The sequence below is a fragment of the Kryptolebias marmoratus genome, linkage group LG11, assembly GCF_001649575.2.
Source record: "Kryptolebias marmoratus isolate JLee-2015 linkage group LG11, ASM164957v2, whole genome shotgun sequence".
Classification (NCBI taxonomy): domain Eukaryota; kingdom Metazoa; phylum Chordata; class Actinopteri; order Cyprinodontiformes; family Rivulidae; genus Kryptolebias; species Kryptolebias marmoratus.
The window spans coordinates 18958776-18983087 of record NC_051440.1 but is presented as its reverse complement, the minus strand read 5'-3'; the positions used below and the strand labels follow the sequence as shown (position 1 = coordinate 18983087).

At 40.8% G+C, this 24312-nt stretch overlaps 2 protein-coding genes across 4 annotated transcripts in view; one reads left to right on the top strand and one right to left on the bottom strand.

Moving 5' to 3' along the window:
• Nucleotides 1-317: 317 nt before the first annotated feature.
• accs (1-aminocyclopropane-1-carboxylate synthase homolog (Arabidopsis)(non-functional)) lies at nt 318-11103 on the bottom strand. Of its 2 annotated transcripts, none has more exons than XM_017422951.3 (16): nt 10990-11103; nt 9678-10338; nt 8842-9590; nt 8708-8767; nt 8371-8441; nt 8208-8277; nt 6421-6487; nt 5852-5949; nt 5653-5730; nt 5358-5458; nt 4882-4971; nt 4746-4791; nt 4452-4593; nt 4067-4209; nt 3767-3920; nt 318-1160 (listed from the first exon to the last, which is right to left on the bottom strand). In XM_017422951.3, exons 2-16 carry the CDS (start codon nt 10315-10317, stop codon nt 739-741), a joined length of 2931 nt encoding a protein of 976 aa, XP_017278440.1. In that variant the 5' UTR covers nt 10318-10338; nt 10990-11103; the 3' UTR covers nt 318-738. The 2 variants fall into 2 exon arrangements, with proteins under 2 accessions (XP_017278440.1, XP_017278439.1); XM_017422950.3 differs by lacking the exon at nt 10990-11103 and adding an exon at nt 10431-10591.
• A 45-nt stretch (nt 11104-11148) lies between these two features.
• furinb (furin (paired basic amino acid cleaving enzyme) b) overlaps nt 11149-24312 on the top strand; it is an 83550-nt gene continuing 70386 nt past the window's right edge. The window contains exons 1-2 of one of the 2 annotated variants that reach the window (XM_017423047.3): nt 11149-11663; nt 18728-19008. In XM_017423047.3, coding sequence (XP_017278536.1) covers nt 18832-19008 — 177 coding nt within the window. In that variant the 5' untranslated portion in view covers nt 11149-11663; nt 18728-18831. Of the gene's footprint in view, nt 11664-18727; nt 19009-24312 lie in introns of those variants that run through there. The other variant, XM_037978446.1, reaches the window with a different exon arrangement.

Sequence of the window (24312 nt, the reverse complement as noted above, 5' to 3'; positions counted from 1 at the left end):
ACATTGTGTGTGTGTGTATGTGTGTGTGTGTGAGGGGGTTATCAGGTCATTATGCATGACAGAACACGAAAGGAAATCCCACTCTCTGCTCTGACTGTGGACAACTTGTGAGGGTGTAATCAGCCTCAGAAGTCTCCCCGATTCGTCATGTGCCTCCCACCCTCTGCTGTTTCCTTTGTTGCAACGGAACAGAACCCACAGACCACCCCAAACGAAAGTTGTCAAAAAAAAACATTCGCTGTAATAATCTGACAGCGGCGTCAGCCGACATCCTGAGTGAAAACATATCTGTAAACTCAAAGTGAAGGGCGGTAAGGGAATGGCATAATTTAACTCTTTATTAACAGATCGATAAATTCACAGAAAATAATCTAATAAAATCAACTGTATACAACAAAAATAATACAGGCTAATAATATCTGAATAGATATTGACTTGTTGAATTACATTTGGCATTCTGTTAGCATTTACATATTGTAAATCATGTTCTTGATTACAAAAAACCAAACAATGCTTTCTTCACTTGTAGCTTCACAATAAGGCCTCAAGATTCATACAGAAAATGTTTTATCTTGTCATCACATCCTGACCTTTAAAGTGTTATTTTTCTTCACTCTTTATTATAATGTCTGATGAGTCACTTCTCGTGCAGCATTTGCATCTTTTTTTTTTTCTTTCTTTAAATCAGAAACAAGAGGGAGAGAGGGTCGGCTACATTTGTGCTTGTTTCTCCTAAGTTTACTTCCTGGCTCTTTGCAGCAGGGCCTTGAACACATCAAGGATCTCTGGGTCCTCCCCGGCAGACAGCTCTGGGGTGTTTTTCTCCAGCCAATCAGAGGAACGGATCTGATGCCTGAGCGTTCCAATAAGCGAGTCCAGGCTCTCTGCGGGCTTCGACGCTTGGCAGTCCAGCAAAACAAACTCGTCAGCAGCAGCAACGGAGCCCGTGTCAGGAAGCTGGCTCGCCCTCTCCTTCAGCTGCTCCGACGACTTGCTGTGGGGTGACGATGTTGAGTTGACAATCCCAGCGTTGTCTGGGTCGGCACTCTCCTCCTTTACTGAGTTTTTGCTCGTGTCGACGGTCCTTTTGACGGAGCGTGTGTCAGCGCCGGCACTTTTTTCTTCAGCTTCTTTCAAAGCCTCTCGAATCCGCTTTAGGCCTGAAATAACACAAAACATGAATAACATCCACTCAAATGTGCTAGGATAACACAAAACGTTTTTTTTAATGAGTAGCTTCAGATTTAAAAAAAGGATGTCATTTTTAAAAGCATAACTCAAAATGGAAAGGCAACTCATCTGATCAAGGTTGATTTACAGAGTGTGTCAAATGATATAAATATATTTCACAAAAAAGTCCATTAGGGAGAGATGACAAAAAAAAACTGCATCAAAAATTAAAAAAATAATAATGTTATAGTTGAGTGAGGCAAACCCAATACGCAGACTGATAATGATGTAAAAGAAAACTAATTTATTTAACAAAAAAAGAGAACAAAAGGCTGTCATGGCAGCAAAAAACAAATCAACAAACACTTACTAAGGACAGGAGCAAAAGAAGAAGGCACATGGACGTGGCACGGAAAACCAGGAGTGAAAAGTCAAGGATCTTGAAAAACGCAAAAAACATACTCAAAAATATTCAAATCTATGACTAAATTAGGACTTGTTTCTTATCCCAAACACATTATCTTATCTTGATTGTGACAGAAACTGTAATAAGGGGAAGAAAAAACCCCAGAAGAAGCATTTTTAAAGAGGAAACTACACACTCAGCCGTGTTTAACCACCCATCCCTTTTCCCCTGAAAACTGCTGCAAATATTTAAACTGAATCTATCAAAGTGAGTAAATAAAACAGAAAAGGGAGAAGCTGTGGATGTCCGTCAGCTGTGAGGTCATTAGGTTGCCATGGGGATGTCGGGTGATGGTTTTTACCTAACTCATCGCTGAAACTTAAATTTTTACACAAACGGATTCTTCCAAAAAGAAATGAGGACTTTTAGTGACAGTTTTGCAACCAAATGCATGACCTGGCATCCCTGAACATCAGAGTGGTCTTTGTGTTTCTGATGGGTTAAGTCTCAACCTATTCTGTACATAAAACACAAAACATTACCAGAAACTCAAAACCACAATCAGCAGAAAAGAACAAAAAAGACTTAACGATGTTATTATATTTTTAACCATCAAATCCATTCCTTTATTTGCTAACAGACCTTCCACTTCAGCGTGGAAGGTGTATCTGTGCTACACACACATATTCAGACAGGCTGCCTTACATCACAGAAGCTTCTATCACTACCTCCAGCTCCAGAGAAGTTTATTTATTAACTCTTTCCCTCTAAACCTGTATCTTGTGGAGGTAGCCCTGACACAAAGTTATCTAGATCTTTACAGATTCTGTGTTTAACAATTGAACTTATCTCTGCTTATACTAGTGAGGGTGATCTACTTGAGTCTATTTCATTCAAAACATAAGGTTTTTTGTATGTTTCCTGTGTATTATTTCCCACTGAATTTCTTTAAATTTACCTCTAACATACAAAGAGCTAAGTCTCTTTGTCATAAATGTTCTACAGATCTTCCCTCCATGGTTTGAAGATCCTTCAAACACTGAAGTCCAGAACGCACTTTTGTGGGCCATTAGAACAGCTTCACTTTGAGCTGCACTGCATCTGAACAAAACAGGTGTGTCCTAATTTAAATGACCACGTGAGGTGGGAAAATGACAAAAAACAACTCTTTTTGTGAAAGATTAAAGATACTTTGAACCTGTAAAAACAGAAGATCATCACTGTCATCAAACAATGCCACTGTTTGGATTCTTTTTTTTTTTTTAATGGCAGGCGCTGAATACAGCAGATTTAACACCAGGTGGGAAGGCCTCATTATTCAAATGAGGACACATCTCTACTGTGAGTACATTTATTTATGTCCCACCAGAAGTTTTATGGTGTTCTGGAGAACTGAGCTATATTCTGATTTAAAAAGAGATTTATCAACACTAGTGAACTCCCCTAAAACCTGAAAGGAGCACACCCCCATGACTCAATAGGAGCTTAGGATTTACAGCATAGCCACCCAGGAATAAGTCCACCATGACAGGCCCAATTATAATGTATAATGCTGGGAAAAGCCATACCTCCTTTGTCTTTTGTCATACTTCATCTTAGTCCGTTTTTTTTTCCAAATAACTTTAGAAAGGTTCTTTTTAATTTCATGAACTGAAAACTGCAGGCGTGCCCATCATATAAGATCACTCTTAATTTCTTTTTCTCTACTGAGATTCAGCCACTGGAGATAATTCCTGTTTGGGATTATGTTGATTCCTCGATATGAGAACCCTGAGGTGGACCAGGAGGAAGGAAAAACCTGCTTACAGGGCTTATCCTCGCCACACTCAACTGGCAGCTATTTACTTATCAAAGTTAATCTTCCAAAGTGCAGCACTTTTTTTAAAACTGGAGACCGATCCATGTATAATGTAGAAAACTGATGACAAACTACAGAGCAAAGGTAGTTTATAATTTCATGAACACATTCTGTAAATTACCCTGATTAAAGCTCTGGGCTAAAATGGTGGCATGGCAAAAAATTCTTAATGTTAATCATCATCGTTAGGTTTTTGTGCTCATAGAGCAGCGAGCTGTGTGGTAAAATGGCAGTCACACATGCCTTTCACCGAAACATGAACCCAGACAGGGAGTAGGTAAAGAAATAACAAATGTAGAAACGGTTCCGTGGAAGGCAGAGAAATAACTGACCGAGCTGAAGGTGGTGCTGCTGATCTGCAAAGACAAGTCGAAACCATCCGGGAGTGGAGCAGGAGAACGCCTGGCCGCAGCTCAACAGCACCTTGTGTCTGAGGAAACTCCTCCACAGATACAGCTCCTCCTGGAAGGACGACTCCCGGAGGTACTGCCGAAACAACGGGGCAGAACTGAGCCCTTCAGGAGTCCACTGTTTTCTACAACCGTCGGGACAAATCTGGAGCACCTTACAGGGTAAAATGTTGTCCGCGCGCAAACTTTGACGGAATAAAAGCAAATTCCACCTTTGGTTACCTTTCTGAGGTCAGCCCAGACATACAGGGCGGCAGGTCTGTCCAGGAAGGGGATGCCGACGCTACGCAGCTCTCCAGTCAGGAAGCTGTGAGCAGTTTTCAGCCTCCGTCTGTTTTCAGCTAAAAACTCATTGTTGATCCATTCTGGAACAGAAGAAATGCAAAGTGGCAATAAGCAGGTTTAACGCTACAAGCATCTGTACAGCTTCATGCACTGCAGAACTCCAAAGGAAGCTGCAAGAGGGCTGAAATGTTTTGAACGTGAAGGAAGCGCCTGGAAGCTCCTCGGCCAAATTAGGTGAATCATCCCTACGAGGTGTGTTTGTGGTAAATCGTATGTTCCTACCGCCATGTGTTTACGAAAACACGTGAGGCCCGGCTCATACCTCTGTCCCGAAGCAGCTGTGCCACCTGGTGCTGCAAAGTTCCAGGGACACCATGGAAGGAGCCCAGCTGAGCCAAAGCCTCCACAATGTCTCTGTTCTCAGTATACAGAGTGCCTATTCTGATTCCTGCCATTGCAAAGTCCTAGAAAGAGACAAGTCGGAACAAAAGAGAGAGAAAAAAAAAAGAAAAACAAAGCGCTATGAGACCAAATACCCACAGAAGAAGTCATTTTCCTCTTCTGTCAGCAGGAAGATAAAAAGTCCCTCCCACTTTCAGACCTCGGCAGGACGTACCTTGCTCATCCCCCACATCACATGTGTCCTCTGCGGGTCGGGCAAACTGAAATAAGGGCATATCAGCAGGAGATAAGAGGATGTCCTCAGCCACAATTGTGATGATTAAGGGTCTAATGGAGTAATCATGCAGTACCTGTCTAGACTGAGGACACTGTGAAAGGTGACAGATTCATCAAAAACCGTCAGCATGTACACCTCGTCCACAATGACGTGCAGCTCATTCCTAAACCGGGAGAAGGATGATCCAAACAAACACAAATTTTTCAGTACAGCGGTATAAGCTTCAGCTCTCTACTGTTAGTGGTTATTTACGGCAAAGAAAATGCAACATAAACGTGGAGTGAATCCTCGAGCGCCTACTGTCAGAGTAAAAGCCCTGAGATTTATGGTTACAGCAGCTCTGTGCTCCGAGGGGTCTAAGAAGAGAATAACTCTGGCAAGATTGTTCAGACAACACAAGATGATACAGGAAACTCTTTCACACATAGCTGTTATTGACAATATGCTGCAGGTTACAGAGAGGTGATAAAAGCGGGTGACAAACACTTGATACTCCACGCACACACAGGATGAGCCTCACGGCGGGGGATAATAATGGGGTAAACATACCTTTTGGCAAAGTCTAAGAAGGCGATCATCTCCTTCTGAGTATAGATCTCAGCCAGAGGATTGTGGGGGTTCATCAGAATAATGGCTCGAATGATCAGACCCTTAAAGAAATAAGCAGCCTCTGGGTAAATATAAACTGCTTTATTGCAGCTGCGCAGTCTTTTAGAGCCAGAGCCGAAAATCTCGGAGAAAAACGGGCATTTATATTATCAGCGTTTACAAGGGTGATTCTGCTCAGCTTTAAATATTCATTCAAGGAAAGAGGAGCTGAATAAAAAATGTTTCCATAAGTTACCTCTTGTTCAGCTCTCTTTAGGCCGTCCTCCAGTTTCTCCACAGTGAGCTGGAACGGTCGGCTGTCTTTGCCATCAGCCTAAAAAGGGAAAACAGGGAAAACATCAACTCAACACTGACCGTACACCTTAGTGAGGGAGTAAATATGACACGGAGGCGTTAAACATGTTAAACTCTGACATCAGGACCTGCATTCCTACCTCACAATCGAGAGGAACGTGGAAGAGTTTTACGTCGCAATACAAATCCAGATCTTCAGTGATAACGCCATAGAAAGGAGTAGGAATAAGAATGGCATCTAGAACATAGAGACACGCACGATAGACGACATATTATTAATATTCTAATTTATAATACATTATTATATTATCATTAAGACAAATAACTTTTCATTTCATTTGATTTTACAGTTACAAACATGGGAGTTTTGCTCAAAAAAGTGCATATTACTAAATAAAATGAAAACAATCTTTATCTGATATTATTTAAACAATAAATAGTCATCATTAAAAACATGTTATAGCCAAAAAAAAGTCTGGTTTTGCATTAGAGTTAAAAAAAAAATGAACAAAGCACCTAAAAAGAGAGCTTGCCCGAAGCTGCGCTGAAAAACGCTCAATTAAAGTTTTTAGATAACCGTGCAAAAAGAATTCCCCCTCTCTGATATTCCGAAAGAAAATCTCCATTTTCTTTTTTTCTTTTCGACACGCGTCTTTACTCAGCTGGATAAAAAGGCACGTGCAACATGCGGGTGCATTTGTGAGCCTACCTTTAGGATCGCAAATTACTGCAGATATACATGAGAAGAGGGAGGAACAGCCATTCATCACCACAACCTGGACACACACACACACACACACACACTGTGTTACAAACGAGTCATTTATTACACAGCAGGGTGTGGGAGAATAAATATGTAACAGATCCATTCACCTAATAAAGCAGCCGTTCTCTACAACAGCAGATTGACTGTGTGTGTGTGTGTGGGATATTGCTTTTTATCAAATTGTTTTGTCATTGTGATTTGATGAACTGTTTATCCGTGGCTGACTTCTTTTATGTGTGGCAGGCAGCCGAACTACCTCTCTGCTGATGCTTTACAATCTTGTGTTAAGGGTGTTGAAATAAAAAAAAAGGTTATATAGAATCAAAAAGGTAAAGTCGAGCTTATTTTATTACTCTGAACAGAATATTTGTTTGTTTCTACCTTTTGTACACACTGCATATTAGCTTTTGATATGTAAAGTGGCATCTATTTGCAGAAAATACAATAATGTCTAATTTTGCGATATTTCCCTTTAGCATTATATACAAATGTTCACACTTATGTGCAAGAACCTCACACTATGCTACATATTATATAGCGTGTTATTGAAAGCTTGTTTTTATAGCTTCCACAGTCAATAAAAAACTAAGTCTGCACTCTTTCAGCTGTAAGATTTAATATCAGGACATAACAAACATTATCGGATCCTTGACAGACATAAAAACGAGATTATTAAAACGTCAAAATGAAGAAAAACACACAACGGATTAAACTGTAAATAAGTGCGTATATCTTTACTGCTCCCGAGGAAATCAGAAGAGTTAGTCGCAGTTAGCTGCTGCTGATCAAACTGATTTGATTCACTGTCAGCTTCGGTAATTAAAGCAGAAGTTTCGGCAGTTTTGCGCCGTATTACTCAGGTAATTGTGAACACAATGCCAAATTAGTATTGACTTCAATGAAAGTGTTGCTGCCTATCGAGCTGGCGACAATTAAAAGCCCATTTCCAAACCATTTGGAGCCATTCCTCCAGCAGGTACAGGAGACAAAATATCCATCAGTAGAACATTTATCAAGGAAGTTGCCAGTTTTTTCCAGAGGGAGGACACTGGAACAAGTTTATCCTAAAAATTAGATCCTGCAAATCTGAGGGAAATCGCAAAACTTCTTGACGGGACACTTGGAAATACATCAACAAGTACCGTTTGTTGAGAAAAAGCTAATTAGGCTGCAAAGTTACATCTGAAAAAAATATTCAGATCAAAGAGAACCAAGTGGAAATGTTTGTTTATAATCCACTTTTGGTTCAAACCAGCAACAGAAACACCTCGTCCCAACGGACAAGCACAGAGGTGGAAGGGTGATAATACGAGTATGATATCCTCTACGATCAGATGTCCAAAGCTGAGCCAAGCAAAAGAGCAGTAATCTCAGGCACAGCAGCAAATCTACAACAGAACGGCTGAAAAAACAAAGAAGTTTCAGTGTCAGCTTTCATCCAGAGCTCAACTGGACTGAGCTGCTGCTGCACAACCTTCAGAAAGCTGAATGTTCCTCTGCTGAAGTAGTTTGAAACTGTTAATGTTGTCTGTCATTCAGCTGTCAGAACTTAGAACTCAATAAGCATGTATGCTTCATAATGATAAAACATAAATAATGTTGTTGTTTTTTTTCCAGAAATTCTGATGAGCCTAAAAAAAAACAAGAACGAGCGTAGAAGCTGTGTTGCACTTTGTTATCATTTAACTAGTTGTCAAAGTCCAGCAGTAAAACCAGAAAGCTCCACTCACGTCGTCGGCTTTCAGCGGTTTTGGAGAGCAGCAGTACTGAGTCAGGAACTTCGCCACTTCCTCTCTGAGGCTGAAGGACATGCGAGGCAGAAAGAATTTCAGAGACGTCGAGAGGAAAGCTGCGACTTTCACTCAAGTTGCAAACGCAGATCTCTTGTCTTACAAAGAGCGGCCCGTCCAGTCTGCGTACTGCAGCAAAGATGGCTCCACGTGCAGCATGTCAGGCTTGGTCAGCTGTCACAGATCACAAAACGGAGCATGTGTAAATTCATGCAAAATTAATTCAAACGGCTACACAATTCATGTTTTTTAATAGAAACTATACCATCGCTGTCACTGTGACTATTGTGTCTTAAATTCAGAATGTACTCTTTGTTTATTTAAGTGTAAGAAGACAGTGCCCTTCTGTGTGGTTAATCATATGTTTTTGTGCACAAGGAGGCATGTTTCTTGTTTTCACACAACAGAAGGTTTTAATGTGTGACTGATATTTGTCTTACTCGAGCATGAAGGAGATCGTAGCACAGTTTGTTCTCACTGGTGCCCATGTTGATTATTCCCTGCAACAAGAAAATAACTGGTTAAATCTACATGTTTTATATCAGACACTGCGTGCGGAGTGTGGCTCACTCACATCAGGGTTGTCTGCGTCGTGGTACTTGTTCTCTGCGTACTGCAGGAAGCCCTCCTGCAGAATGCCTTGATGCTGTCGAATGCTGTTGCCGCGGTTTGACAGGTAAACACTTCGGCCAGGGGTCTCTGCCCCTCTCAGTGTGGCCAAGACGCCCTGCGGCGTTTGGCAGGCCGTGGCAGATGCGGGCTGGGACGTTTTTGTCTCCCGGGTGGAGATGGCCTGTGTTGTGGGAGCTTCTGCAGGCGGCTGGGGTGAAGACGACGAGGCCGGAGGGGCGGACGGAGTCATCTGAGGAGCTGAGAGACGAGCCGAGGGAGAGGTGGAGGAGTCGGTGGGTGCAGGGGTCGGAGCACCCTGTCTGGCAGCGAGCAAGGCCCCCGTGAGCATGCCGAACAGCTGCAGCTCGTGCTGGCGCTCCTGCTCCGCCCTCCTCTCCTCCCGCTGGCCCCGCCGCTCCTCGGCCTGCCACTCTCGCTCCAGCTGCGCCTCCTCCAGGGAGAGGAGGCGCTCCTCTGCCGACTGCTGCCAGTTCAGAAAGCTGACCAGGGCTTTGCCCAGGCTCTCCTGGCCGCTGGGTCTGCCGCTCCCACGACCCCACGAGGTTCTGCCACCCCGCCGGCGCTTCCTGTGTCTCACAGAGGTTGGTGCATGGGAGCCTTCTTTACTGGGCGGCTCAGACATTTCTTGTGTCACGGGACCCCCTTGGGGGGCAGCTGTTGTGGAGCCAGAGGTGTTCAAGTCACTAAAACCTGGAAACACAAAGATATGCATTTACTTCCTGATGATATGCTAAGGTGAAGATTGATCTTAATAACTGTAACAATATGCCAAAGAACCTGAAGGAGAGATTCTTGGATTTGTTGAGCTCTCGGCCTGTCTCAGTGTGTCCTCTGCTTCCAGCAAAGATTGTCCATCCGTTTCCTGATCGTCTCCAGAGCCGTAGTACATCTCAGGAGGCGCAACACCTGAGTTCAGCATGCTCTCCTCCACATCCTCACATTTAATGCCCAGTGCCTCTCCGGATTTCGGGGGGTGACCAAATAAGAACCCCCCTGACGAAGCCGGGCCAAACGAACCTGCAGGAACCGCCTGCAGGAACGCCTCAGACCCACCTGAGCTCTGGAACACCTGCTGGGCCACGACAGCTCCGCCCAGCGAGGAGTAGGTGATAGCGGGACGGTTCGCCAGGACTCTGTCCATGACGTCATAGAACTTCCACGTCCTCATTTTGTGGTTGTCCTTAATGCGCCGGTACTCCAGCTTCATTTTCTTGATCTTCTCCCTGCACTGGTCCCCCGTGCGGTAAATGCCCTTTTCGCGCAGGATGTGGGCAATGCGGTCGAACACCCGCTGGTTGCGCAGGGAGCTCTCCAGCTCGATCTGGACCGACTCGTCGGACCACAGCTGGAGCAGCTCCACGATCTCCGGGTCGGTCCAGTTGCTGCCTCGCTCATGCTTCCTGCCGCGAAAGTCCATACCGTTTGCTCAGCTGTGAGACTGAAACACAGAAGAAGACGGCATGAGCCGTCCGCATCTATTTAAACTTCCAAGTTCCTCAAGATGCAATCATTTGACTGCGTGATTCTTACTTATGCTGTGGCAGTCTCGTCATAACTTGGGAGAATTACAGAAATACGCGAACAGAAACAACTACATCCGGGTTGACGGCACATGCGTGCTGTCCTTATTCCGGGATAACTTTAGCCCGCGTTAAGCAGGCGGGTTTTCATTCGTACCAGGCTGTAACAGGCTAGACACAAGCATGCGGGTTAATGCTGTGACTAGAAGCTTTGGGTTATGGCCCCCTCTACCGTACGGTGTATCTTTTCAGTCCTGCGTGTAGTTGCAGTGTCTGTCCACAAGGTGACGGTCGCACACAGCGCATGACTCGGTTGTGCCGCTCTCAAGTACGTGTGTTTTGTTTACAGGCGTGGCACGGAATTCATTTTTTTACTATAAAAGAACAATAAACCGCGACTAAAAACTTGCTTCAACAACCGTCAAAATAATACAATCATGAAATAATAAAAAACAAATCTTTTTCGAGCAGACTTTGCAGTTAGGTTTCACAAATATATGTTTACACAATATAAAAATGTATATTTGTGAGTAAATAAAAAACATATAAACCATAATATATGTTCTCACCTGCCTGAAAAAGATGAGCTGTTCATATTGGATAGATAGTAAAAAGAAAAGCCAGCTAAGTTGAGTTGTCGTTTAGCTCCTGGTGTTATAAAAAGAGCGAGCCGCCCCTTTAAACTGCACGCGTGATACAAATCAAACGCACACGATAATCCGCTTGGCTCTGAACGTGACGTATTTCCTGGAAAAAGGGGATTTGTGGCAGTTTGTTATCCATCCAATAGTGAACCGTTACATTGTACTGGCACGAGGTGGCTCGGTTCGACCTCTTTTCTTGCCGTGATTTTGTTTAACGCGTCTTCGTTTATATTCGCTTACTAAATTCTGCAAAAAACAAGTTGGGCTGACGGAAACTCGTTTTTTAAAAAAATAATTATAAGTGCGAACATTGAAGTTAAACTGAAGGGAGGAAAAAATGGTGATAGCAAGTTATTGGCGAATGACACGCAGGGGAGGATAGTTGAATTTAGGACTTCTGTGAAAGAATGGGTGCGTGTGGGTAGCATTGTAACTCGTTTCTCGGACAAAAGACATCAAATCAAATGTAAAGTTGGGAACTCGAGCCCCCCAAAAAGAAAAGAGAAAACAGGGGGGAGTCTCCGCCCGGGAGCGAGGAGGAGAAGAAGAGGATGAGGAGTCATGACGTCTCGATCCTCGCTGGCATCTGACTTTTTGAGGTAACTGTTAAGATTAACTGGTTGATATATATATTTGTATATTTGGTGTTCGTAAAATCCACGCTTGTGCCGAACCTTTAAAAGCAGAGGGAGAAACTGAGAGAAAGCGGAAAGCATCTTTTCACGATCTCTTCCCCCAGTCCTCCCAGTCAGGTGTCTGAAACAATCCGGATGTCCAAATTTCTTATAACTCCGCGCAGGTGAGCCTTTGCTTTTTTTTTTTTTAATTCATTTGCATTGAATTAGATCCTCAGGGAGGAAAATTAACCCGATGAGATGCCTCTGAAGTTACTGAGATGTTTCTTTGAACAGTTTGTGTAGTTTTTCTGCCGCAGGTCTCACATGACACGGTCATTTCAAATGTATTTTTCTGCTCTCAACCCTTTCTTTTCTCTTTCTCTTCTTGCTTACAAACACACCTTTCCCCCCCTTTTAGTCTTATTCACTCTGAAGCCCTAAAGGTAAAACCTGCATCAAGTACTTCTATCAGTGTAAGGCAAGAATTGCTGTGATAAATCTCAGTTAGTACTGCTCCTCAGGCAAGGCTGAAATTGTTTAGACCCAGATCCTCACACTATCATTATATCCTACATTTGTGCCCATTTGGACATAATCCCAGCATCTTCGGTGTAGGGAAACGGGTGGAGAAAACTAAACTTGAGATGATGTTGCACGTCCTGTCTTGCTCTGAAGGGAACGTTGTTGTTGTTGTTGTCATTTCCACTGGGATGTCATCAAGAGAAAAAGTCAAGGTCACTGGCTCCGGCATGCCTCCAAGCATCCCTCTCAGACGGATTTCACTACCTCACCATATCAATCTGTAAAGCTTTTCTTATTATCTGTCTTTGTTAGGTGTAAGTTTTGCCCAGGATTAAAGCTGTTGCCCTGGTTTGCTGTTTTACGCTTACGTTTTCTGCCTCCTCCCTAACACGCTGAGGCCGTCAACACAAAGGGTTAAACTGCACTGGTGGTTTTCCAGCCGGCGAAATCTTTGGGGCACACATTTTATAGGCGCGTGGTGGTGAGGTGGCGTAATATAAAGCAGCCATGCAGTGGAGGAGAGAGAAGTGCGCAAACAAACTCGTCCACAGTATAACTCATCTGTAAACTAGGGCAGAGAGCGTTGTGGATGGAGGGAAGTTTAACACAGGGAACAATGCCAAGAATCAGATGGCTGTTAAAAATTGGGTTGGATCTCTCCGTGGAGCATTATTTACACAATTGATTGCCTCCCCTGGACACATTACTGCTTCCCCACACAGCGTTTTATCAGGCTTCTCCATCTCTGCAGCCCAGAGGTAGTGGGAGTGAAGATGGGTCAGGCTTTAGTGGCACTCATGGCGCTTTCACTCACTTCGTGGTGCGTCTCTGATGGTCATCCTGCAGCTCCCATCCTGCTGTGTATTGCTGTCGTGACCGAGCACAGCACGCCTATGCACTGCCTCTGGTATTCCAACTACACTCTAACTTCGAACAATTTTCTCTCTCGGGAGAGGATACTTGGCTGTCAGTGGCACTTCACGAATGCCTCAGCTTCGGTTCTGTGCCTTGGTTTTTCTGTAAGAGGGCAGCCCAGAGCACATGGTGGGTGTTGATTTGGCTGATGGGCTGCCTGAAATAGAGCTGGAGTGCTGCATATGGTCTGTCACAGCTTCCTGTGCTTGTCATTACCAATGCAAATAGTCTGCACATCCCCGTGAAGTGCAGGAAATCACATCTCACCAGGGTAGCACTAATGCAGAGTTATACCCTCTTTGTGAGATACATTCTTCCTACACTGCTGGACACGCTCGTGTTAATGTTCTGCTGAGCAGCTGTGGGTCAAATGTTTGCCTCAGTTTACTCCTCATGGGTGACTTGCTGGGTTTGATGGCGTGTTGAGATCGGTCGTTTCTGTTGCCATTTAATATAGCTTTGAAAATGACTCCGAAGTGATTCATTAACCACTTCGCTCAGCTGTGAATACTGGAAATTTTAATACAAATAACAGTATGCGTATTGCGGCTTATTTTTAGTCCTCTTGAAATCAAGGTTGATGTTTGAGTAAAAGATCTGTTTTTAACCTTGTCGGCTCAATGCTGCAATCGAGCCCAAGAAGGACCAAAAACGTAATTGCTTTGTAAGTTTTCATCAGGTGTTTTCAAGTAAGGTATTTCTTTTTTTTTGGAGAAAAAAAAATGGGAGGGGAATGCTAATGACCCTGCCAGAGGGCTTTTACTAATTTTGTGTAAATTAAAATGGCTTTTCAGAATATGAATTTCAGAAAAGATAAATTGGAACGGAGGCTGGTGTCTGTTCAGAATACCCAAGCTAAAAAAGAGGTCATTCTTTTTAGCTGAATTTTTAAAAATGCACAAATGCACATTTCTGTCCACTGTTTTTTTGTTTGATTATAAGTTTTAGAAGTGCAAAACAATGTGAAGCAATTAATAGAATCAGAAAACATTGAAATGAAACAACCAATTAACATGATGAAAACCCACTGACAGAGATCACAATGAACAAAAGAGTTTACAGATTTCAAAGATTATTTAGTGCTTTTAAAAGAGGTCTGATAATTATTCTGTGAACAGTTATCAGTCAGTTTATTGCTTGTCATAACTATTTTCTATTTTTACTTTGCTTTTTGTCAAATATACTTTAAAATTTCCAGTAGTTTCAAATGCAGATATTTTTCTTGCAATATTCAAAGGTACTTTTTTCCTTACCTTTTACATAAAGCTGTTTTAATGACCAAATTAAATCCACACACAGAAATTGTTGAATAAAAATGCCATTTTCATACAAATTTTTACGCTAATGGTAAATTTAATATATAGTGGTAATTATTGTAAAGTTAATTCAAAATTAAAACATCAGATGTTCAATTTTTTTTTTAATCTAGAGGAACCGCTGGCATGAAAAGAACAAAATGAACAGAAAAAAGAATCGTATTGTCTTGCAGCCTGTGAAAATGCATGTAAGCTAAAACTGCCGTCAGTGCCAGTAGACCAAAAATAAACCAGCTTGTGTTGGTTCTGCTGACGTTTGATTTGTTGAGATGTAACTGGATCAGTTCAGATCACTGCAAAACTTGAGATCAAAATAAGATATTTAAACCCATCCATTCGTTTTCTTTACCCGCTTTTCCGTACTGGGAGCTGGTGTCTATTTCCTTTAGTCGCTGTGCGAGAGGCGGGGTGCACCATGGACAGGACGCGAGTCCATCACAGGGACACATGGAGACAAACAAGCATTCAGGCTCTCTCACACACCTAGTGACAACTTAGAGTAGGCAATTAACCCAACATACATGGTTTTGGTCTGTAGGAGGAAACCAGAGCACGGAGAGAAAATCTGCGCAGACACTAAAATAATAAATGTAAAACTAACCTGTAGGTAAAGTTGTAGTGTCACTGTGTCAATGTTTTTTAACAAGATAAGGCACTAATAGGCCTTTGCTTACATAATAATAAAGCCTGGCTTTAGGCAAACCTTAAATCATCTTATATCTACAGTGCCTATTAAAAGGCTGTGAAGGAGGTTTTACCCTTTTATTGCTGTTATAAATCAGTCATGGCATTTTTGACATAAATAAAAAACCTACTTCAATGACAAAGTGAAATCAAATTTCTACAAAGTAATGCCAAATAAGTAACAATATGTAATGTGACTGAATAAATGTTCACCCCTGAGTGACCATGGAAGAAGGAGAATAGTGAGACAGGCCACCAGGACACCTGTGAGCACTCTGAAGCTTCCGCAGGTGAGATGGGAGAGACAGCAGCAGATTGGCTTCCAAGATTTCCCTATATTTTGCCGCATTAATTTTACTTTCCATCTTTACAAGTCATCCAAGACGGGCTGCCGAGAAGCACTTGATCATGAAGTCTTCCACATGCTGTTTCACAAACTCTAGTCGAGATTTAATGAGTTTTCTTCAACAGTGGCTTTCTCCTTGCCACTCTCCCATAAAGCTTAGATTAGTGAAAAACCCAGGCAACAGTTGTATGCGCAGTCTCTCTCTCCTCACCTGCTTAACGCTTGCAGAAATTTGGTTTCACTTTGTCACTGGAGAGGGTATTTCGGATGAGATTTTTTGCTTGTTTGTCAAAAAGGCCAATTTATATTGACCATAATTGATTTATAATAGCAAAAGAAAGGGGAAAACATTCAAGGGTATGAATACTTTTTATCAGCACTGTAGCCGCGTCTATTTACTCTATAGAGATTGTTGCCTCAGGGCTCAATGAGGTTATCAAAATACTAATTAAAACCATTGTACAGCCCATTGCGGTACTCGTCTCAGTGTAGCTGAGCCCTGGCTGCTGGGAAGCTCCTCTGTGCTCCTCAGACACCGTTGCTGCTGATGCCGGGGAAGGTGAGAGGAATGCTTATTATGAATTCAGTGGAAAGTGTTGTGATAAAAATTAGCTGCTTTTTTCTTTTTTTTTCTTCTCAATCAAAATTACACAGTGTACCCACATGGCATAAGTCACACTCACACTTCTGTCAATAGTTTGAAACACAAGGTGCTGAATTATTAATTTAAAGCGCTCTTGTTATTTAGCATATTGCAGGTCACTCCACCCCTGTTTCCACAGGCAATTTGACTCCAGCACTGCACTGTTCTCAACAGAGATTGTGCCACGATTTTCTGTTTTCATTGGAGTTTAGAGCCTTAGTTCTTTTGTGGTTTGAAGGTTGAAGTTTCATTTCTTTTTTAGGACTTTGATGTATATTGTAAGAGTAAGCAACCTCTTGTTAACACCTCTCCAGGCTGTGTTTTGCAAGAATTTGTTTTAAGCGTTTTGTTATTACATGCTCATTATTTCGCCGCGATGCAGTACGAGGAGGAAGATCTCCCACTTTTCCTTTCCAGCTATGCATTCCTCTCTCTCAGCCCGCTCGGTGACAGCAGACCCTGGTTTTTGTGTCTCCAGCACAGCATCTAATGAGCTCAGAAGAATTGCTCCACAGAAGAGTGACAGCCTCTGGTTATGTTTCCAGCACCTCTCCAGATGCACTTAAATCACGCCCACTTCCAAATGTGTTTGTGAAGCCACAAATGTTTTTTGTGACTTTCTCCTTTTTGAACACTCTCCAGTACTGGTATAATTGTCTTCAAAAATTGAAAAAGAAGAATATGTGTTGGAATATTTTGACATAAGCTGATCAGGTATGACATTAGCCACAGCTCATTTTATTACACAGCAACATTTTGGTGGGGAAACTTGTATCAAGGAATTCACATGGATGTCACTTTGACACTTGCCAGCTACTTTCATGTTTTTACAGACCGATTTGACCCCCCCACATTGCAACAGCAATCCCACAAAAAATTACAACAAAGCCTCTTGGATTTTTATTTTTTTACCCTGGCTACAAAGTCCCCAGATATCAATCTGATGTAATCGTATGGTTTCAGTGTGAAGCAACCCTAATCTTTGGAGATCCCTCCACAATCCACAGGGCCCAAAAGATCTATTGCAAATATCCCAGTTAAAAATGGGCTGATATAAGATTCTGATGATATGATAATCTTAAGAAAGAAGTACCACGTTTCAGGATTTTGCTGCATTGTGATTACACCTCAGAACTGTGTCAGTTCTCTTTATTGTCAACAGCAGAGGATTTGAAACATTAACATGCTTAACAATAACTGCAGTACATTATTAATTGTAACTTTTTAGCATTGCATTTACAATACCGCTGCAGGTAATGATGATAATCCAACAATGGTGCTAATCCAATGAGTTTATTTCAGTGCTAATGTGCAGGTAAACATAAGGCACAAATGGAAAAAAAAAAAAAAAAAAAAGAAGCAAAACCGAGTGTGTCGACTTCAGTGTTTACGTCCCACACACAAATACACACGCACACATTCTGCTCATTTTCTGTATCTCTGCAGCATGCAGTCAGCAAAAACAGCAGAAAGCCAGCAGGCCGTTATAGGAACCGTGTTGGGATAGAAGTACACAGAAGTGGAAGACTTTAGCTACTAGAGAAGAGAGGCTATCTAAATTTAAAAGAATTTTATAAAAGTAAAAGTAATACTTCTGTAAACATTATTACTGAATACTTTATCTGTGAAGTAACATTAGGAATTTGACTGTCTCCTGTTAGCTTGTTAATTAGTGATATTATCGGCATTAAAACGCCTACAATAGACTGTTTAATAGTCTCATAGCTACTTGTAAAAAATACACCATAGGTGACTTGATTATTTTGACAACGGTTTTACATTTTTGACACTTTATGTATCAACAATGTAATTTCACTGTACTGGAATGGTGATTCTATTTTGGGGGTATCAGCAGACACAGAGCAGGCATCAGAGTCTGCACTCTCTCTCTTTATCTTTTACAGATGAACTTTTATACTTGGCGTATACCCACAGTCTATATTCTCTTCTTGTATGAAGTTACTTAACTTACCTCAAAGCTTTTTCTTCTTCTGCTCAGAGAGCTACAAATCGCACCGCAGAAGGGAAGGCCAGGCTGAACATCTTTTGTTTGAACTTCTGCTCAGATAATGGCTCTTTTCATCATGCCTAGTATTTTACTGTTCAGTTAGAATGCGTTAAAGATCATCTCGTCATGCCTGCTAAGTAGCTGGTTGAATTTACATTCCAGATTAATCTAAAATAAAGACCAGTGTCTGAGTAAGAATTTCAATATGCCCCCCTCGGAAACTCCTTTTTCGCGTTTTGCCATTAGCAGTATTGGCTTGCTTGTAGCTTTTCCTGTATTGCAGCATCATGCTTACTGCATATCATTATCATACATTACCATTTCAGGTCTCAAAAAGATAAAAAAGAATTGAGAAATAAGTTTGGTTTTGGCAGATCCTTTGTCTGTTTTGATGTAAAATTTATGCTTTGCACATTTTTTTATTGCCTGACAGTGGGCCTGAAGCTACTTTAAATTAAATGTTAAGGTGGGAGGGTGTGATGTCTGTGTCTGCTGCACTTTTGAGTTTGTTTGGGTCGGATGGTGTCTGCAGTGGTTAATTCAGGCCCAAGAGTGACCCAGTTAAGAAGGCCATGTTTTTGTTTATAGCTTGCTGTGTCCTCTCATCTCTAGGCCGCCGTTCTACTTTGCTGCTGTAAGGTAGAGCAGCCCAACTCTGCCTGGGAAGCTGTGAATGACAGAAGAATAGGCTGCCCCTGTGAAGAGCTCTCCTTTTAATGGATGCCCAGGTGGCCCTGCTGCTCGTATGGACAGGTCTTGTCCTGCTGCCGGCTGAATTGAAGTGGATTGATGCTGCAGAGATCTACACCAACACTTGGGCTGTCCAGATCAACGGGGGCCTGGAGGAGGCTGACCGCATCGCCAGGGAACATGGTTTTATCAACCAAGGCAATGTAAGTTCAACTCCTACTATATTACTTTTACTGCTGTTGCACTTGCAGAATGCATTCCGCATTATAAAGACTTTTTTTTCTCTTAAAAATAACATTTAAAGATGAGAATTTACTTAAGCTATAAGTGTATAGAATACAGGTGGCATGATGTCACTATGCAACACCAAATCAGAGCATCAGATTGCATTATACGACACCTCCTGGCCATCCTGTTTCTGCAGTGCATTGCTAAATTGTGGCCCCGTCCCCTTCTTGAAGCTTAACTGGAGCGTGCATGATTCACTAACACACTGGCAGACAGTATTGTTTACAGAGAAGTGTTAGAAATAGACAGAAATAATAAGCCAGGTTTTTTTTTTTTCCAAGGTCTGACAGAAGCTTGTTAAATGTAATTATGGTGTAGGCAGTTTAATTATGTTGCTAGCAATTCCAAATGTGTTTTTGAGATTGCCAGGTCATTCTAATTAATAAATATGCCATGTGAAACGGTTTTTAAATAAGGGAAAACAATTGTCGGCGCGAGAGAAGCGGTTCTCTCAGTCACATGTTAAATCAAGTACCAAAATGCTCCCAAAACTAAACTTTCCTATATTTGTGCTCAGCACTTGACAGCAAGTCGCTATTTGGTTCCTTCTTTTCTTGTTGCTTTGCTCGAGACTTAACTTCATTTGCATGCGTCTCTGTGGAGCTGCCTGAGTGCTGCATACACCAGTGAACAGGCTGCTTCTTAAGGATATGAGAATATGAGAAAGAGGTTCAGCACGCTGTCATCGCTCTTTTATTTATTTTTTTTCCAAAATAAAGATTTTCTGAAAGAGTGGTTTGCGAAATTAATTTTTGTTTAGCTTTGCTATTTTTGTTCTGTTGAAGATTTCGTTTTTCTGGAGTGCAAAGCCAGACTCTTTAATCCCCTGTGATCCTTGCAAACAGTTGTAAGAAAGATTAACAAAGATTTGGACATGATGTGTTCTCATAATAAATGCTTTTTTTGTCCTCTTTTTTTTAAATATTAAATTGCGTTTTACTGCGGACAAAGCCTGTCCAGCCTACTTCTGTTTAAATTTAAAGTTCCTTTCCTATTGATCTGTAGGGGTTTTCAGTCTAACACAAACTATTGCACTGCAGAGTAAAAGAAAAGCTTATGTGTGATAACAGATCAATCTAGGTAGAGAACCACTCTACAGTCTTACTGATTTGGGTAATATGGTGTATTTGGTATTCTGCTCACAGATTACAAATACATATTCTAGACACACAATGCTATAAAGCAAGAAAAAAAAATCTCACTGCACTGTTAGGCTATTCCTTCTTCTTTTGTACCTTTATGTGATTCCTTTACCTAAACAAATGCTTTCTTTCCTCTGTTTTTTCTTTTCCTCATTTTATCAACTCTCAAAGACATTTCCAAGCCTCTCCGTTTCCTATTAACCCACTAGAATAATGGATGTATTCTACGCTTTATTTTTCTCTTCCCCTAATTAATGATTACATCAAAGAAAGATCTATTGGATGCTGGAAGACTTGACAGTGAATTCTCCAAGACTATACTCTGTTCCTGAATCTCTGGTGCATTGAGGCAGGTTTTCAGTTTAGTGCCTGTTACATTAGGCTCCTCGAGTCCAGGGGAGTGAAACTGGAGTGTAGCCCCTTTCACAAAGTGGGGTGTGAAAACTCCTCCATCATTCCACCCCAGCCGACTGTGCAGCACCATTTGCTGCTGCCTGCAACATTTCTGCATGCACATATCTTCAGTCTTTGTTTTACAGGGGCACCAAAATAAGCCCTGTAGTCTGTGAATGGATGCTGTTATGAACAGTGATGATTTAGAGGCTATGTGCGATATTTGTTCTTTGGGTATTGTATAGGTTATATGAGGGTATGGGTTAGGTGAGGATTTGTAGAGCTGGGAGCTTAGAGCGGAAATGGCTTAGTCATTTTTTCCTATCTTTGATCCTTATTCTATAAGGCACTTGAAAAGAGCAAAGAGGCCAATGTATAATCAGGAAGTAATGGGTTTTTATCACTAATGTGATTATGGGATCATCGCACACCTGATTATTTGTTCATAGCAGTTCTTAGAAAACCCTTTTTTCTCCCCTTGTGTGACGTTATACATCTCCAGATTTACTTATGTTCTGCTTTATTTTTTTCAAGTGGGTTTCCATGGCTGAAACTGTATTTGTATGTGGGAATATATTTTGAATATCAGGATTAAGTGTAAATGTCATTGAGACTTCCCAGTGTGAATCGGCATTTAGCAAGTTGTTACAGAATATCATATCAGTTTCTTTGTATGTAATCAATAATACTTCTTTTTCTATCTCTGCAATGTATTGTGTTTGCATAGGAGTTCCAAACCAGAGCAGAGTTTACAGCTAAATGTCATGCTGTGCTCTGGGTGAGCTGAGTCAGAATCATTGTTTTCATGAGAATGGACCGGCTCTGTGGGTGTCGACAGACTGAATCACCTTGAAGTAGGCTACCAGAACCTTGTCTCTATCATTTTGTCTTTTCTTTCTCTTTTACTCCCCCTTTACATCTTCATCTAGAGGTCTCTTTCTATTTATAGCTGCCTCACTCAAAACACAAGGCTATAGTGTAATTTGCAATACAGGTTTTGTTACTCAGCTTCCCCCCTGTCTGCTGTGCAGTTTGTTGCCTACTTCAGAAAACTGCAGGAAAACACTTTGCCAGCTTTTGTGTTGCGTACTTAAAATGTCATTTCCAGGTAATGAGCAAATGTTTAATTGCATCTTGAGGCAGTTGTTCTACGAATAACATTACTCTAAAATCAGGTCTTCCAAACTCACAAATAAGCACTTTCTGCTGGGTTGATTTTTAAGATGACCGCTGTCATAGACTGCACATATAAGCCCCTGCTAACATTGTAACGTACTGCCAAAGATTTGAACCAGAACCACTCAGAGAGCGCAAGCCTCCTCCAAGACCATAGCATCATTAAAAAATAGTCTGAGCCTTTCGGATCACCAACAAAATTTAATCAGTTGTAACAAAATCCCCCACATTTCCTGAAAATTTGATCAAAATCAGTTCATTAGTTTTTAAGTAATCTTGTGAACAGACCAACAAACCAACCAGCACCACTGAAAACATAACCTCCTTGGCAGAGGTAATTATCCAGCTGGAATATCATGAAATATGATAAAAATGAAATGCAAAAACATTTTGTGCTTCCTATTTTTCTTGCTGTCAGATATTCATTTGGTGGCCGTGAGAGAAGCTTCAAAATTGTATAACTGTTGAGTTCTCATAGAAGTGCCTATGATGCTTTCAAAGACTTTGCAAAGGTGTTTGTCCTATTGGGTTTTTTTGTTTTTGTTTGTCTTTTTTTTAATCTAAATGTCACCTGTGAGCTAAGTCCCATATATATTGCTTATACATATCATTGCCATTGCCTTTATTATTATTATTTTTACTTAAATCTTTGCTGAATCTACATTGCATTGCAGTTTATTTTCAAAAAAAGCAGAAGATGACAAGTTTTCTGTCTTCCACTGGAGTTTCTTTGTGCGCTTTCAGACAAAACAACTAAAAACACACATTACTGGCTGTAACTCAAATTCTTTTTTTATGTGGTTTGTCCAAGGTAAAAATAAACCATCTATAAAGCAGTCACTTGAAATTAATACAGCAAAGAGCAATGCCAGCTGCTGAGTCAGTTTAGTCTAAACAAGAACTGGCAGAGCTAAAAAAGTAAAAGTGCCTTAAAGCTTTACAGGCAGAATTATTATTGCATTTTACCCTAATAAGTATTCTTGAGTTTATTGTTATTAATTTTGGTGTATATTAGAAAGCATTACGAGAAAGTCATACACAACTATAACCTATTATTTTTTTCACAGTTTTTAGCTACAACATATGAATTGTTAACAAGATATTAGCATCAACTCAACACATAACCACTCTTTCGAAGGTTTTTGAGATTTTTCTGTTTTCCTGCTCGTGCACACTTGTTCAGAGAAATACATATTCTATTACATACTCAGCTCTTGCTCATAAACCATCACCACACTGTTTTATAGACAGGCAGTGCTAGCTTTGGCAGGATTTATTTTTCACTGTTTCTCACACGTCTGAAAAAGTGAAAATGGGAAATCTCTTCATAAAACTTGCACAGTTTCAATGATTCTCGTAACATGGATTTGGTTAGGTGACGCTAATAGATTAAAATGAGACTGAGAATATTGTAAGAAAAGGTAATAGTGTTTTTTACAGGCACCACTGAGCTGGGTTGTTCTGTCAAAATGTTTTCTTTTCCCCTTTTACTCCAATTTTTTATAGCAGTAAACACCAAAAGTGTAATTTTCACATCAGCCAGATCTGATTTTTCCACAGATGGCAAATGGGGTTCTGGACATTTTCTACAAGTGATTGGCACTTTTTGACTTATTTTTCTCAGGTATACTCAAAAAAATAGGATCTTGACCAAAAAAATCTGATAAATCAAAACAAGATAAATTAGTAAATAAACAGAATTTGCATTTTTGCTGAAAGAAAAAAAAACAGCTCAGTGGGTTTAAAAAATAAATTAGCTCTGGGAAAAGCAAACCCAGCAGTACAGAACATGCAGTCATGGAATTTAACATTTTATTCTCACAGTTTGTTTTTAAATATTAATTTTGCATTTCAGAATTTGGGAGTTTTTATTCTCTGCAGAATTGGAAATAAAAAGTATACAATATGCAGTGTTGCATTTAGTGTGTTACATGATAAGTGTGTCCGTTGTTAATAATTCAGACATATTAATATTAATACTTTCTGATTGACAGGTACTGCTCTAATTTATTTCTTTTCTGGCTGCATAATTTCTTTTCAGTATAATTAAACTGCTCTCCTACCTGCTCTATTTTTAGTTAAAACTTGTACATCGCCCAAAAACATAAAGAAAAAGAAATTAAGAAATACAGAAATGTAAACAACACGAACATTTACTGTCAAACCGGTTGGAGGTTTTATAAGATGTTAGGTTTTCTTAATAATCAACTTATTTATAGAATAAAGAAATGCCAGATAGAAGAACTCCAGCGATTCTAATTTCATTTCAAATCAAACCTGTTTACAGAAGGAGTGGGTTTTTCGCACTTTTAAGTACAAACTTTCTGCTCCACATGTGGCTTCTGTAAAGTGTTTTTAGAAAATGTTAGGAACATTGTAAAATGTAAAGACAAAAAGGCCTAGTGCTGTGAACTTTCAGTTCTTTTGATAAATTGTAAAGATGGCATGTAGATCTACCAAACAAAAATGAAACGTAAAATGAAAAAAACGCAAAAGTTTTCTATTGCT